Source organism: Nematolebias whitei, chromosome 11, assembly GCF_014905685.2.
Source record: "Nematolebias whitei isolate Nwh7 chromosome 11, NemWhi1, whole genome shotgun sequence".
Taxonomy (NCBI): Eukaryota; Metazoa; Chordata; class Actinopteri; order Cyprinodontiformes; family Rivulidae; genus Nematolebias; species Nematolebias whitei.
In genome coordinates, this window is record NC_056508.1 from 22221093 (window position 1) to 22236172 (window position 15080).

General features: G+C 39.0%; 1 protein-coding gene across 1 annotated transcript in view; it reads left to right on the forward strand.

Annotated features, from left to right (window-relative positions):
- The window catches only part of LOC119416665 (metabotropic glutamate receptor 4-like), a 186047-nt gene that overhangs the window by 101933 nt on the left and 69034 nt on the right, over positions 1-15080 (forward strand). The window contains exon 2 of the mRNA XM_037683850.1: positions 3756-3972. Coding sequence (XP_037539778.1) covers positions 3756-3972 — 217 coding nt within the window. The remainder of the gene's footprint in view (positions 1-3755; positions 3973-15080) is intronic.

Here is a 15080-nt window from a genome sequence, read left to right on the forward strand (position 1 = left end):
TCCAGGAACTCGTCTTAAGCGCAGAGGTGACAGGGCCTTCTCTGTAGCAGGACCAAGACTCTGGAACGAGTTTCCTCTGCTTGTCAGACAGGCCCCCTCCCTCTCGGTTTTCAAGTCCCGTTTAAAAACCCACTACTATTCAGTAGCTTTCAACACCAGCTGATCTATGTTTTGAACCTGTATGCTCCACACTGGTTAGTCGTCATTATCTGCATCGTTTTTATGTCTATATTTCTGGTTTACTTCATTTTGTATATTGCTTTGTGTGTTACCTGTTGTTCTGTCTGTACAGCACTTTGGTTGACCTTGGCACTGTTTTAAGTGCTCTATAAATAAAAGGGTATGGTATGGAAATTTTGTACACAACATTATTTTGTGTATTTTTTATTTTAAAATAATGTTTTCTTTTTCTAAAGCAAATAAACATAACAACCTTTTTCACTCTAACATACCACTCAAAAAGTAAAATGTAGGTGCAAATGGCCTAAACGTTCATTTTCACCGTGCACTAGAGTCGAGCACTGAAATATTCTAAACCAACACATCATTAACAGCTTCTAAACACCTTTTACAACACTTCACATACATCCTGCTGGATTCTTCTTTATGACGTCAAGCAGTGCGAAAAAAGTTCACACTTGTATCACTTCCAGACGAGAGTGAAACACAGATGTTAAATAAAGTTCTGACTGCGATCAAAGCAAATATAAAAAGTGAACAAACTTTCGTGTTTGAGGGTATTATACCAACAAAGTCAGCTTAGTACTGGCGGCCTGTCGGATTCAGACACAATAATATACTATAGACTCTGTCCATGGGTACAAAATGCATGAAGGAGCCTCTAATATCTAACGTGTGCCATTTAGTTTGCTCAGTACATCAACTGATTAAACAAGCAGAGCCAGATCAACACAGGACAACTGGGGCATAAATGCTGCATGGACGAGGGACAGTGTGATGGCCCGAGACAAATGTATTCCAGGAGGTTAACATGCAACATGCCCACAGTCTAATACAACACACTCTGTTCCTGGCTCCACTCTTTGTTGAAAAGAAATTGAATTAATAGAGCTGCTTTTGGCTGACATCATAAGTCACTTCCTGCCTAGTCATGAAGGCTATTAAGACAACCTGTCCTAAGCATAAATTGTATCACTGTGTTTTACTAAAATAAATATATAAAAAAAAATTTAACTCACTGTCACCAAAAGCTTTTTACCCAGAGGCTGTTTGCAGTAGAAAAACAACATCAGTGTGGAGTAACGGGAGTTGTTGGGAACTGTAGGTCACAGGCGCACATTGAACAGCTGTGCTCCTAACACAGGCTGTGGCAGAGCCAGAGCTGGATCAGTGCAGAGCAACAGCTGACCACATCAAAGACCTCCGCTGTGCAGAGAGGGAGCGAGTACCCTCACAGCAGAGTCCGCTGTGTGCAGAGAAAATACTGAGAAAGCAGGACCTTCAGTTGGTAGTTGACTCGAATGTGGCACTGCTGCTTCTCAAAACTATGTAGGTATACAGATAAGACAACAGGTATTCTTAAAAAAAGAGAAACTGAACTAAAAAAAACAAAACAAACAAAAAAAAAAACTTACTACCAGTTCTGTAACACATTCCTTATGGTTTACATTTAAAATGTGAACTAATAATTTTCTTATTTGAATTATTATTTCTAATGAAGAACAATGGACTATCCATTCACTTAAGAATAAATGAAACAACACAGCTTATAGGCAATCACAAAACATCTGTGCTCTTTGTACTCTCCAAATATATTTTACCCTACAACATTTCTGTCCTCAAGACACTCTCCTGCTTCCTCAGTACATATATGTACTACATAAATAGAACCTACTCAGGAATGACTCTTATAACAGTTACTGTTTTAAATGTGCTATATAAATAAATGTGACTTGACTTGACTTAGACCGCATCAGGATGTAGAAAATCAGACCATGCTAGAATGACAGTACATCCACAGGTATCATGTTTATCTTGTCACAGTCACAGCTATACTTAGTCATGAGGTCTTTTTTTTCTAAAACAAATAAATATTAAAAACTCTTTCACTCTAACTACTTCACTTTCTACTTTCACCCCTACTTTAGATTTTTGACAACCAAATTATGAGTGAGAGTGGTGGTGCAGAGGTTGGAGAAGGTGAGCCTATGATTGGAAGGTTGCTGGTTCATCACCCCAGACTGGACAACATCAAAATGTGGGTGAGAAAGACCCTTAACCACCACCATCAGCTCCCCAGACACCCTAGATAACAGTTCTCTGCTCCACACAGAGGGCTGTGGTAGGTCTGTGGTTGTATCAGGAAGGGCATCTGGCATTAAAAAAAAAACTATTGCTAAGTCTTCATGCGAGTTAGTTCGCTGTGGCAATCCCTGAAGAAGGGAGCAGTTGAAAGAAGAAAAAATTAATAAATACAAATTTATGATAAACTGCATGGTGGCAGCGGTGACACTATCACTGCCTCCATCTTTCTCCTAGGACACCTCCATCACATTGTTGATACATGCCTCCAGATCAAAGCAAGACCTTGCAACAAGCATCCACAATCTGCCCGACTTTTTCATTTCATAGCAGGGTCATCATCCAGTGTACAAAGGACCTAACAATGAGATAAATATAACTAATGACAAAGGCACTCTTTAAATAAGGATAGTGCAACTCTTGCACACTGCTAGAAAATCTAAGGAATTGACCAGACCTCTGAGAGAAAACTGATCCACAGAAACCCCATACTGGAGCCTTAAAGGAACTTAGAATTGGTCTCATACATCTCCTGGCTGCTTCTCACAATGCATACAAAAACCAGCGTACGAACTGTCATCAATGTATGTTCCCATACAATGGAGAAATTGGTTCTGTGCATTTAACCCATTGCACCTGCGATACATCTGGTGGAGCAAGAGGCAGCTATGTAAGTGCCTGGGGAGAAATTAGGGATTGGGTGTCTTGCTCAGAGACACCACAGTATGTGGGAATAGCTGGGGATTGAATCTGGGACTTTCAGGTCCTGGGTGAGCTGCCCTGCCGCTACCCCATGTGGTCAACATTGGATGTGAAAACCATTGGAACGTCATAGAAGCGATCTGAAACAACAATAGCAAGCAACTTCAGACTAGAGCTTCCTCCTAGAGGCAGCAGGAAGATGTCTACAGTGAAACTAAAGGTAAAGAAGCTAAACAGTATTGAACTGTCAAACGTGAAAGGAAGCATAATCTAAAAAGTGCTTTGTAGGACAAATTGTCACTTTCTTTAGTCCCTACAGGTTTTACATTAATTTAATGGTTTCTGTCTTCATTTTATGATGGGTTTCTTTACTTTATAACTTGTGTAAGAAACATAATTAAGTTTTTTTTTTTTTAAAGAAACATAACTCTTTGTGGATTCTGACAAGAACAATAGCGCCAGAGCTGTGTTATAATTTTCATATTATATTAGATACAGGAGTGAATAAATTAGTTTTACTTGACTTGTGTGAAGAAAAAATCACAGTTTAAAGGAACCACTGAAATGCCTGTGATCATCAGGGCTATTTAAAGCAACAGTGTGCCAAATGAACAGCCCCCAAGGAGCTGCTGAGACGCTTCAGCAGATGCTGGGTTTCATGTGGTTATCATGATTTTGAATACCAAAGTGCAAATAACTTTCTTGCTGCATTCTTAATGATTTTACACCTACTATATTATTCATGTACTTCACCATGTGTGACCATCTTCCTCTGTCTTTCTGTTTTTTAGATCCCTCAAGTGAGTTATGCCTCCACAGCCCCAGAACTGAGCGATAACACCCGCTACGACTTCTTTTCCCGTGTGGTACCACCAGACACCTACCAGGCACAGGCCATGGTAGACATTGTCAAAGCCATGCGCTGGAATTACGTCTCCACTGTAGCCTCAGAGGGAAATTATGGAGAGAGTGGCGTTGAAGCATTTATTCAGAAGTCTAGAGAGGACGGTAAGTCTTTCTTTAAACATGTGCTCAGGCATCTTGGAAAAAGGTTGTTTTTTTACATTTTACACTCATTAAAAAGTGATTTAAATGGTCATTTTATGTTTTAAATGCTGCAATGCAAACTTAGGTTATTTCAGCAGAAACAGGTTGTGTATAAAACTTTTTACGTATCATTATATCAGCAAATAAACTACAAAAAGAAATGAAAGATGAATACAACCATATTGCTAATCAATTTAGGCAGCTCAACTGATTTAGCTAAAACAGTTTCCCAGCAAACGACTGTGGAAAAATAGAAATAGTTTTATTATGACCAGCTTTTGTTTCTGTTGTTGTCAGAATATTCTGAGATGTTTGCTGCTGATTAAGTGTTAAAGGTGACATATAAAAAGCCATGATTTTCACTTTAAGTTGAACTTTTCTGGTCATATTATTACCCAGTTAGTGGCTGGCTGTTACCTGGATGACTGAGCATGAACTTTGTTAACAGAAAATATGAGAAAAGGTAAAATGTGTTATTCTTTTCACACTTTTCCACACATACAAGCACAAGATGTTAAAGACAAATATGTTGAATCATCAAACCCACAGAAACATCTTCACCGTCGGCTACATGCTGCTCATTGTACATGGAAATATTGTGCTTTATATGATTAATAATGAATGTATTCCTTTCTAAAAACTGACTTTGCAGTTGTGATGTCTAGGTAAAATGCATCAGTTATCCTTGGGTATAATATGAATGTGAGCTGAAATTGAGCTTCAGATGTTGAGATAAAGCCACAGTGTTGAAAGGAGGTTGCAGAGCTCACTGGGGGGCATCATAACGAGATAGCACAGATGATACAGCGTTGGGAATACCATCAGTTTGGTGCAAGAGACTGCCGGCTCACACTCGGTCTGACCCCAGACCTTTTCTGTAGCTGAATGTAATGACTACTGACATGTCCAGTACTCTCTGTGCCACTGCATCCCCCTGCCCCCCTCCTCCCCAGTGCCTGAAGCAGCTGCCCATCATCAGTCATGCTGGAGAGGAGGCAGCAGCAGTATTCTCCTGCAGGAACCCCCCTGAGTGTAATCAGCTCAGCCACCTTTTGGCTAACCAGTCCATAAATACACAACTGAAAACATCACAGGACAGTTAAAATGATTGCTCTTCATAACTTAAAAACAACATTAATAATAATTTAATAACTAACACAAAAGGAAAAACACATGTATAGCCTTATGTATATTCTTATTGTAATTATGGTAAAATAATTTTTATCATTTTGTGCTAGTTAAATCTTTTATTTATCCACAAAGGCAATGTGACCTTTGTATCATGTCTTGCACAGAAGAACTAAAAAAGTTTTTTTATTTTTTGCAGTGAAAACTTTGCAGTTTAACTTGTGCTTCAGGTTGAAGTCATACAGCTACACAATTACTTAAACAATTGATGTTTGTCTTTAGGTCAAATGTTTGAAAACTCCATCCATCATCTTTTCCAGCTTATTCCTTTTTGGGTCACAGGGGTCTCTGGTGCCCATGTACTGCTGTCACTGTGCGAGAGGCGGGGGACACCCTGGACAGGTCTCCAGTCCATCACAGGGACACATAGAGACAAATGAGACAATCAAACATTCACTCTTTCACTCACACCTAGGGACAATTTAGAGTTACCAATCAGCCTAACATGCATGTTTTTGGTCTGTGGGAGGAAACCGGAGCACCTGGAGAAAACCCACGCATGCACAGGGAGAAAAGTTGTATTAAAACATCCTAGTCCCTAGCTAGGACTTGATAAGCCCACCATCTCGATGAGAGGCAACAGTTCTACTGCACCTACATTAATCAACATACCTTGTTTTTTTTTAATATTCAATATTTTTTGTTGATTTACTGCAAATCTCAGAGTTAAATTTGCATGTCTGTATACATATTAAACTCATATTTTTGTTTGTTTGTTTGTTTGTTTTTAACTTACCTTTGCACCTTTTATCTATGTGACAGAAATACAGTATTATAAATATTGTATTTTTTTAATAAATTGTGACCTCAAATATTTTTTTACTCATGTTGATATGGATCAAATCGCCATTGGAGGGGTCATAAATCTGATACTGGTGATGTGAAAGTATACAGTATTATGCCTGTAGGCCGGGTTTGACTGGGACCTCAGATTTACTGTGTAAATTGCACAAGTCTCAGCCCTACCTCATCTGATGTACTAAATGTCACTGAAGCTAAAGACATGTCAAGACAAAGATGAACTGCAGGAAGAAAAGGCCTTGAGTTTTGAATGTTTGAGCAAAGAAGGTTAAACATCTGTCTTTGTTGACATTTGATGGGACTCCTAAAACCTTTTTTCTATTTCCACGTTTTCTCAAGAAACTATAACGCAATAAAGAATTATATCCCCTGCTGCCAGAGGCAGGCAGTTATGTTATAGCCTGTTTCTGTGTCTGTGCATATTCTTGTGTTTGTCTGGTTGCAAACTATCTTGTGAACCACTGGATACATTTTGATGAAACTTACTGAACAAAAAAAGCAACAATCGTATTCAGATTTATTATTTTAAGCCAAACAATGGTGCGTTCACGGCCTTTCATTTTAAACACATACTATGACAAAAAAAATCTGTCAAACCAATCTGTTCACAGCTCTTCTGAATCTGACAGCTGATACCAAACTTTTGCTTGTCCCCTTTCATAGAGTATTTTCTAATTCCTCCATCATCTCCTTCCTCCTAGACATTTGATTGATTATGCAGGAGACACGGAGAACAGACAGACAGCTCTGTGGAAATTGAAACCACAGGTATTTGGCTGCTAAATGGGTTTTGCAGTTGTCTGCTCTCATAATAAAACAGCAAGATCAGAACTGGCCAAATGTTCCATCTCATTAAGCAGCCAAAGGCCACACTAAGCACCTGCCGAAAGCTAGAGGCTGTACGTCGTGTTGCTTTGTGTCGAGAAAAGCTGCCTTCAGAAGTTTCAACTGCCTGTTTGGTGCTGTAATTTGACTGGTGCGACGTCTGTGTGTGTGCCGCCCGCAAAACTGTTGTTTTGTTTCACTTCTGCTCCATGGACCAAAGAAGTTACTGACCATCTTGAGATTTTAGTGTTCAGAACTCTGGAAAATCTTTCACATCATGAGTCAAAGCAGAAGAAAAACCACAGAGAGTTGGTGTTTGGCACGTGCGCTGCAGTCCCTTGAAAGAGCAGAATGAGTTGAACACAAGAGCTCAGCAGCTGTTGTCTAGTATAAAAAGAAATTGATAGTTTCATTAAGCTCTACCTGTGAATAATGTTTTCAAGCAACAGCGATCCAGTCCTGCAGTCATGTTTTTAACTTCTAAATAAGAAAATGAATACAGAACTAATGAGATTGTTGAAATGTGAGTTGAAATCACAACCTTTTTTCATCTTAAGAACATTTTAGTCAGGATGGTAACAATGAGTATCTACATGTTGTATAACTATGTGGGTGTTCCTTGCTGAAACCTGTGTACCTAAAGAATCAATATGACCCTGCACACACAGCATTGATTTGTTGCAAAACAAACTTCTCTGCCGTGTTTGCACCTATCATCCACTTCAAACTGTGTTTTAGACAGAAAGGCAGATTTTTACAAACATTTCTGAAAGTGGACGTTTTGAAAATCTTTATTTAGTGTATTTGTATAGACTTGAGAGGATTTTGCATGAAGATGACATCATAATCGACTTCACACAGGCCCATCTTTGCTTTGCATATTAAACATTGGCCTGAAAAAATTGGCTTGCTTTATTTTGACCCTATCATTATGAAGGATTAATCAAGATTAAGAATAAACAACTCAAAACTGGCAGACACAAAGCAAGCATTGCTTGTTCTCACTTGTCCTCGCAGAAGATGGACGCTTTACTTCCCTCTCCTGCCTTCATCCTGCTTTTGCTCTTTGTCCTGTGTAACAGAGCCTCTCTTTACACATCTTCCAAATCATAAATTATTGTTATGGATCTGGTCAGCTGGTCTCTCAACGTAATTGATAAAAAAGGTTTTCCCAAAGACAGGGTGCTGGAGAGCCCTCATGTCCCGACAGACGCATGCAACTAGGTATGTCATGGAGAAGATGTGAACAAATTGGATTTATGATAACAGGGTTTCTGCTTTCTGGAAACAGATACCTAGGAAATTAACAAATTAGGAACACATCGGCAGCAATTTTGGCCATGGTAAAGCTGCCAACCTCATGTGAAAGATTCATTTGTGCTTCTAGCTCTCATACATATGCTTTGAAAGCTCCCTGGAACTCGCCAGCATGGTGGATTCGACCATGGAGAAAAACTAACAAAGCACAGACCAGCGGAATGTCCACACATCTGGCTGTTTGGATTCACCATTGAAAGTGCCAGCAGAAATGAAGCAGACAGGAACCAAAGTCTTTCTGCCCAAACAATTGTTGTTTACCTGAATCTGGCCTCTCTGCTTGGCCTTGGACGGCCAACTTATCTTCTTTACCTTCCCTGGTGGATATGTAAATAAAGAATCTCTGCTCTGTCAATATATTTATATATATATCTATATATATATACATATAGATATATAGATATGCATATACATAGATAAATATGGATGACATATTTTCATTTTAAAGCTAACTGGACAAATATAGAATTTTTTTTTTTTGCCTATCTGACCTAGAAAAAAATGTACCATAGTTGACAATGTAACTACACATATAAAGTAGTCTACTAATGTATTTTGGGATCATGTAATGGTTAAGTGTCACATTAGATATTAGGGGTGGTCCACAGCTTTATGTGCATGTGATTTTTTTTCAGCTTGCATCCACAGAAAATGTTTGAGTCCGATTTTTTTTTATTGTTTTCATACTGAAAAAGAAATACAACCTTGAATCAGCAAGCCAAAACACAATTTGTTTTAAATGTAACCTACAACTCAATGCAAGTTCTCTTCTAATTCTTGTGTTTACATTTCACATCCAGTGTTCAATCTGTTTGTGCATATTTCACACCTTGTTTTCTGTTTTTGGATTATTATCTTTACAGTGTTACAGCACCACATACAGGCCTGGCAAGAAAATGTACTTTTGGATTGTTTTTAGTGTTTCTATGTGAATGAAGGCATTTTTAGATCATGTCATATTGTTGAGGGTAATTTCAGAAACAAATTTAAAAAATGGTGTTTTGGAAAAAACGGCACCTTCCTATGGCCATGGTCTTAGATAACACAAAGTCTTGCTGACTAGATACCATATTTTTTGGCCCATAGGTCACATTGTTTTACATAATTTACATGCCTGACTTATAGGCCGAAGCAACATATTTATGGATATTTTCCCACATTTATAAACAATTTTTTTGGCTAAGATATGACGTTTTCATTCATTCTGACTGAATTTTTTTTTGAGTAGTACCACTTTCAGCCACTTGCCAGCAGCAGAGTAGTAATAGAGTATGGCATGCTGTTGTATCATGTAATGGGTAAACGTGGCTATAATGACAAATTCAAAAAAGTTCAAGACAAAAACAACTGGACTTTATTTATTATAATTTACTTTATATTTTAATAGTTTTTTCTTTAACTTTTTGAATTTACCATGTCCTAGAAGACTGAAAATCTTCACCAGCTGTTAGTTACTCAATTGGCCTACCTTAGTCTCCCCACCTTCATTCTGCTCGCTGCTTGGAACCTTCAAACCAGCTGCACCACCCTGACAAAATGCAGCTAATTTGACCATTAAAGTGCATTTATTAAGCAGACTGAGACACACTTTTCCTATAATTTTGAGCAAACAAATAATTGTTTTTAGGTGTTTATCTTGTTAAATTAGCACAGCGACTCATCGCGTGCACGCATTTACTTCCGCGTATCAGCTTTTGAAATACAGGTGATTTGACCGTCAAAGTGCATTTATTACGAATTAATAAACTTTATTTAAAAAGGGACAATGCACAACTCAAACATAAATGTCACCATTTGATGTGCTGTACCAGATTATAGCCAAAGCTAATTCACATCTGCAGTCCCTTGGGAAAAAACAAAACAAAAAAACAAAACAATGGATATACAATGCAATAATAAAATAAAGCAGAAAATATAACACTATAAAATGCTTACAAATCACAATACACAAGCAAACGTTAGGCTGAGACACACGTTTACTATAATTTCCAGTCAACAAATAATTGTTTTTAAGTGTTAATCATGTTAAATTCTTGTTAAAGTCCTGCTGTGGATGCTCCCGCAGCCACTGTTTGGCAGCCCATCGCTTTTTGCCACAACACTGGCCACATTTCCAGTTTTGGCCCACATTTCCGGGTTTTCAGTGGTGATGCGTAACAAACGCGACGCATTAGCGGTGACACATAATATATACGACCTATACGGCAACGCGACATATTTATGGATTTTTCCACTTCATTAAACAAATATGGACTGATGCGACTTATAGGGCAGTGCGACGTGTACGGCGAAAAATATGGTTATCCCTACTTTTTGACTAATAAGTGGAAACCCCAGTAAACTGTTAACACACAAAACATCTATCCATTCATCTTTACCCACTTCTTCCTTCTCGGGTCATGGGCGTCACTGGCACCTATATCCAGCAGTCATTGTGCGAGAAGCAGGGGACACCCTGGACAGGTCTCCTGTCCATCACAAAGACACATAGAAACAAACAAGACAAACAACCATTCACTCTCTCACTCACACCTAGAGACAATTTAGAGTTACCAATCAGCCTAACATGCATGTTTTTGGTCTGTGGGAGAAAATTGGAGTATCTGGAGAAAACCCACACATGCATGAAGAGAACATACAAACTCCACCAGAAATGCCCTCCACCGGGATTCAATCTGACGACCTTCTTGCTGAGAGGTGGCAGCTCTACCAACTGTCCCACTATGCCGCCCAACAAACAAAACAGTTGAAGAAAAAAATATATATTTATTGTTAGTAGTGACAGCAAACAAGAAAATAGCACTTTGATGAGGAACTCAGTATCTAAGAACATGCTTCAAACATCCTTCTTAGTGAAAAGAGAACAATAAAAAAAGTAGAACATTTAAAATGTTTCCTGAAATAGCAACGCTTCGACAACCATGACTGACAGGTGTGCACTTACTAAATACAACTTACTTTTAGTGCCAACTAAAAAAGAGGCTCTATTGCAAACATCTTTTAAAATTCAGGTGCTGAAAATTATCCAGCAGTTTTTTTTCCCCATCTTTATATCTTACCATACCTAAATAAATAAAGGTCTAATCATCTTTGAACATCAAGTCTTTATATGTGAGGATATTTTTATCTGCTTTATTAAATGTTACTATTTTCTATTGTACATCTAATCAGACAACAACAGATGTGATCAACATCAGCACACTACGTTTAGTATTTAAAAATATTGTCTTGGTCTATTGCTGACTACATACATTTTTCTTACATTCCACAAAAAAATATTTCATTAAATAATGAAGCTGACTGGCTCTTTTGTTTAAAAAAATGTCAGTGCTAACACATTTCCCTGAAAATATATAAATAAGTACATAAATAAATAAATAAATAAAACCCATCAATGCATGAATTTTGTTAAGTTACTGCTTTTTGTACATATCTGTTTATCAAATTGATTTTTGAATCTATTGTGGAAAATAAATGATGAAAAGCATGAAATGACAGGACATATTTTGCACAAGCGATCATCCACATTTTTGACAAAATGAGGCTCTGATGAAAATAATGTCAAACAATTTAGTCACACTGAAATCAGCCTTTTTAATAATTAAATAGTCATTTCACCGGGAAAGCAACATTTGCCTTATTTTTTGGTTTGCTTCAAATGGAAAAAGGACAACGACTGTTCAGCAGTGAAGATGAAGAAAAAGAGGGAGGCACAATTGAACATTGTTAGGTCATGCACAAAAAATGTGTTTGCATGGATCTCCAAAGTATGTCTCTGAATTTGAACATGGTGAAAAGCACAAGTGCACGTTCTTAAATAGCCACTTAGCCATTTCATCTTCAACTGCTTCTGCTCTCAGTAAAACCTGCCATCTTTGAGACACTGAGGTCTTTTCAAAAGGCTCTGCTTTCATTTGGGTATGTTCCATCTCTCAAACTGCCCCTCGGGATTACGTCTGAGGTGCCATTATGGATAATGATTACAAGAAAGTAAAGCAGTTTCTCAATGTGATGTCTTTTTTGTCACCGTAGAAATATAAGACTATCTTTGACACCAAGTGTTTGGTTGAGCTGTGGATTTTATACTGTTTGTACTTCTTACTGAGATGCTGCTGTGCCTCCAGTGTCCCTATTAGAGTGTGCAGTCCTCTGCTCTGAGAGAAGCGTTGTGTCATTTTGTTTCCAACTTGTGAAAAGCATTATGGTCTTGTGTACATTGTGCACCTTCCACTTAAATTTCTGATAACATCAGCTTCTGCAGGTTGTATGAAAGAAGAAAGGAGACAACCATTCAATCCAAACCTCCAGTTTCTGCACAGTGGTTTTAAGTGCCTGCTGGAGTATGTTCCCGAGTCTAAATTTGGACAGGGGCAATCAAATACTGCCATCTATGATTAATTGGATGGACAATTTGAAATTGTAATTAATCAGTTTCATATTTAAATGACAGTTGAAGCGGTACTGGAGGTGGAAGGGCAGAGATGGCATACAACAGCTCTGAGATGACAGGGAGATTATGCAAATGTTGGAAATGAGGGTCGCTTACTGAACTCTTTATCATGAGGGAAATGTCATGAGGAAGAATTTGATCATTTGAATCATCATAGACACCCCCCCCCCCCCATGCACACACACACACACAAACAAAGGGCTTGCAGTAGAATTTTTGAGTAATATTTTTAAAAGTTTAGCTGACACAAAAACTGGATACAAAAGGCATACAAAACTGTTTTACTAAATGCTGTAGAAACATCATCTTTGTTACGTATGACCATAGGCGTCGCAACCATTATATGTGAAGGGGACAAGTCCCCCCCCCCACACACACAAAAACCCCCCCCCCCCCCACCCTTTACTATGAAACATTAGTTCAGGCGGCACAGTTTCTTTTTCTTCGTGAACAAATTCATTCCACTTGACTAATAGAATACTCAAGCCACTAAAACTCCACTCCAGGTTTTCCTGGTTACCTCCATCTCTAACACAGAGCAGAAACTGTGCTGGCAGCAGCTGCTGAGTCTCCTGCCTCGGCAGAAAACGCACACAGGTGGAGGAGAAGGAGACACATCTGTGTTGCTCGCTCGTCAGTTTAGCAGCTTAGTGCGGGCAGTTGTTGACCAGGGGGTTGATCAGAAACATATATTCATGTTAGGAGGATGCTTGAGAGAAATGCAGCGCTACATCTGTAGCATCTTTGCTTAGCAGTAACTGTGAAGCTGTAAGGAGCTGCAGGTGTAAGAGATGCTGTGTGTTCAGGTGCATTAAAGTTGGAATGTCTTTAAAACCCCACACCTTATTGTCCTCAAGCTTCATGAGAAACATCATTTAGATGAGTAGTGTGGAACACAAGTAAAAAAGTCTAGTGGTGATGTTTTTATTTCTCTATAAACACAAATAGGCCGACCTGATTCTGTGTATTAAAGTGTATTAAAGTTAAAATGTCTTTAAAATCCACAGCTGAATTTACACAAACTTGGTGAGAACCATGTTTTAAATGTGTGGAATTCAAGGAAATATAGGTGAAATTCTGCTTTTTTTGGTACATTAGTGTACACTTCTGCATGTGCACACACCTACACACATCATTGTGTCCCCCCACATTACGGATGCTTCTGACGCCCTTGAGTATGACCATTACAAACTTGAGCCAGACTCATTCTGCATAGAATTGTTTAACATCATCATTATTATCATTATTATTATTATTATTATTATTATTATTATTATTATCATTGTTGGGTGAGCGTACAGCCTTCTGCAGCTTCCAGCTCCAAGATGGCCACTAATCAACATCACCTGCATGCTATCTCACTAACGAGGATCCCTCCTTACATAAGGCTGCAGATGAGCTCTACTCTCCAGTGGCGCTGGGGAAAGGGGGGCCAGGGGGCTACTGCCCTCCCCCTTCCCCACTGTCTGGTCCTGCCAGTCAGCTGGTCCCAGACATTTACACAGGCTACACCCAATGTTCCCTCTAAGCTGCACGCCTGCACATTCTCTGCGCACAAGACAATCTATGCTGCGCAGTTTGGGCAACTGCACAAATGCCCAAGCAAAATGACCTGTCAGCCCGAGTGCAGCGGTCTCTACAATATGTCTGTATGCGTGCAGACTGGAGGGAAGAACCCCCCCCCCCCCCCACACACACACACACACACACCCCGGTCAAAACAGACCTGTGTCATGTGATTAGTGTAGCGACAATGGAAGTTTGCGAAGAGGTAAAAAATTCAACCATTGAAATCACAGGCGAACTTTCATTCCAGCCAATCAGCGTCTTCTGGAGTTTCGGCAGTGATGTACCAAGAAGCTAAGTAGCTACAAGCAAACTCCTTGACTTCTAGCGCTTTTTCAAGCTTTATACTGCATATTTCATCACCTGCCAAGGGATAATATTTGACGTTGTGGATTTCTAACAGAAGTTTACGATCGTATAATGTCAAACAAAGGCGGTAAGTAAGCTAATCCCACGACTTGTAGATGTTTTTTTTCATGCTAAGTTTTAGCTAACAGTAGTGCTCGGTGTGAATCTGGATGGTCAAAGGAAAAGTTTACAAGTCAGTGGTGAGACGAGCTATGTTGTATGTTCTGGAGACAGTGGCAATGACAAAAAGACAGGAAAAAGAACTGGGAGTGGCAGAAATGCAGATGTTGAGGTGTTCTTAGTTACGTTTGTCCAAAAGTCACCTGGAGTTTGCAACTGCACTGCAATGGAAGGTCGCTTCGGAGAACATTTAGCCAGAGGAGAAGAAGGAGAACTTGTCTTCTCATCTCTGAAATCATTCAGGCCCTGTGGCAGTCTGTTCTGATTTCTGAATGCATGTCACTCAGTAACAGCCATCACATAATCTCTCCAGACATCCATTGCACACGGAACCATTTCCCCCCAATAAACTTCTGTCTTTTTACTTTTCTTTTCTTTTTTTTTTTTTGGTTTG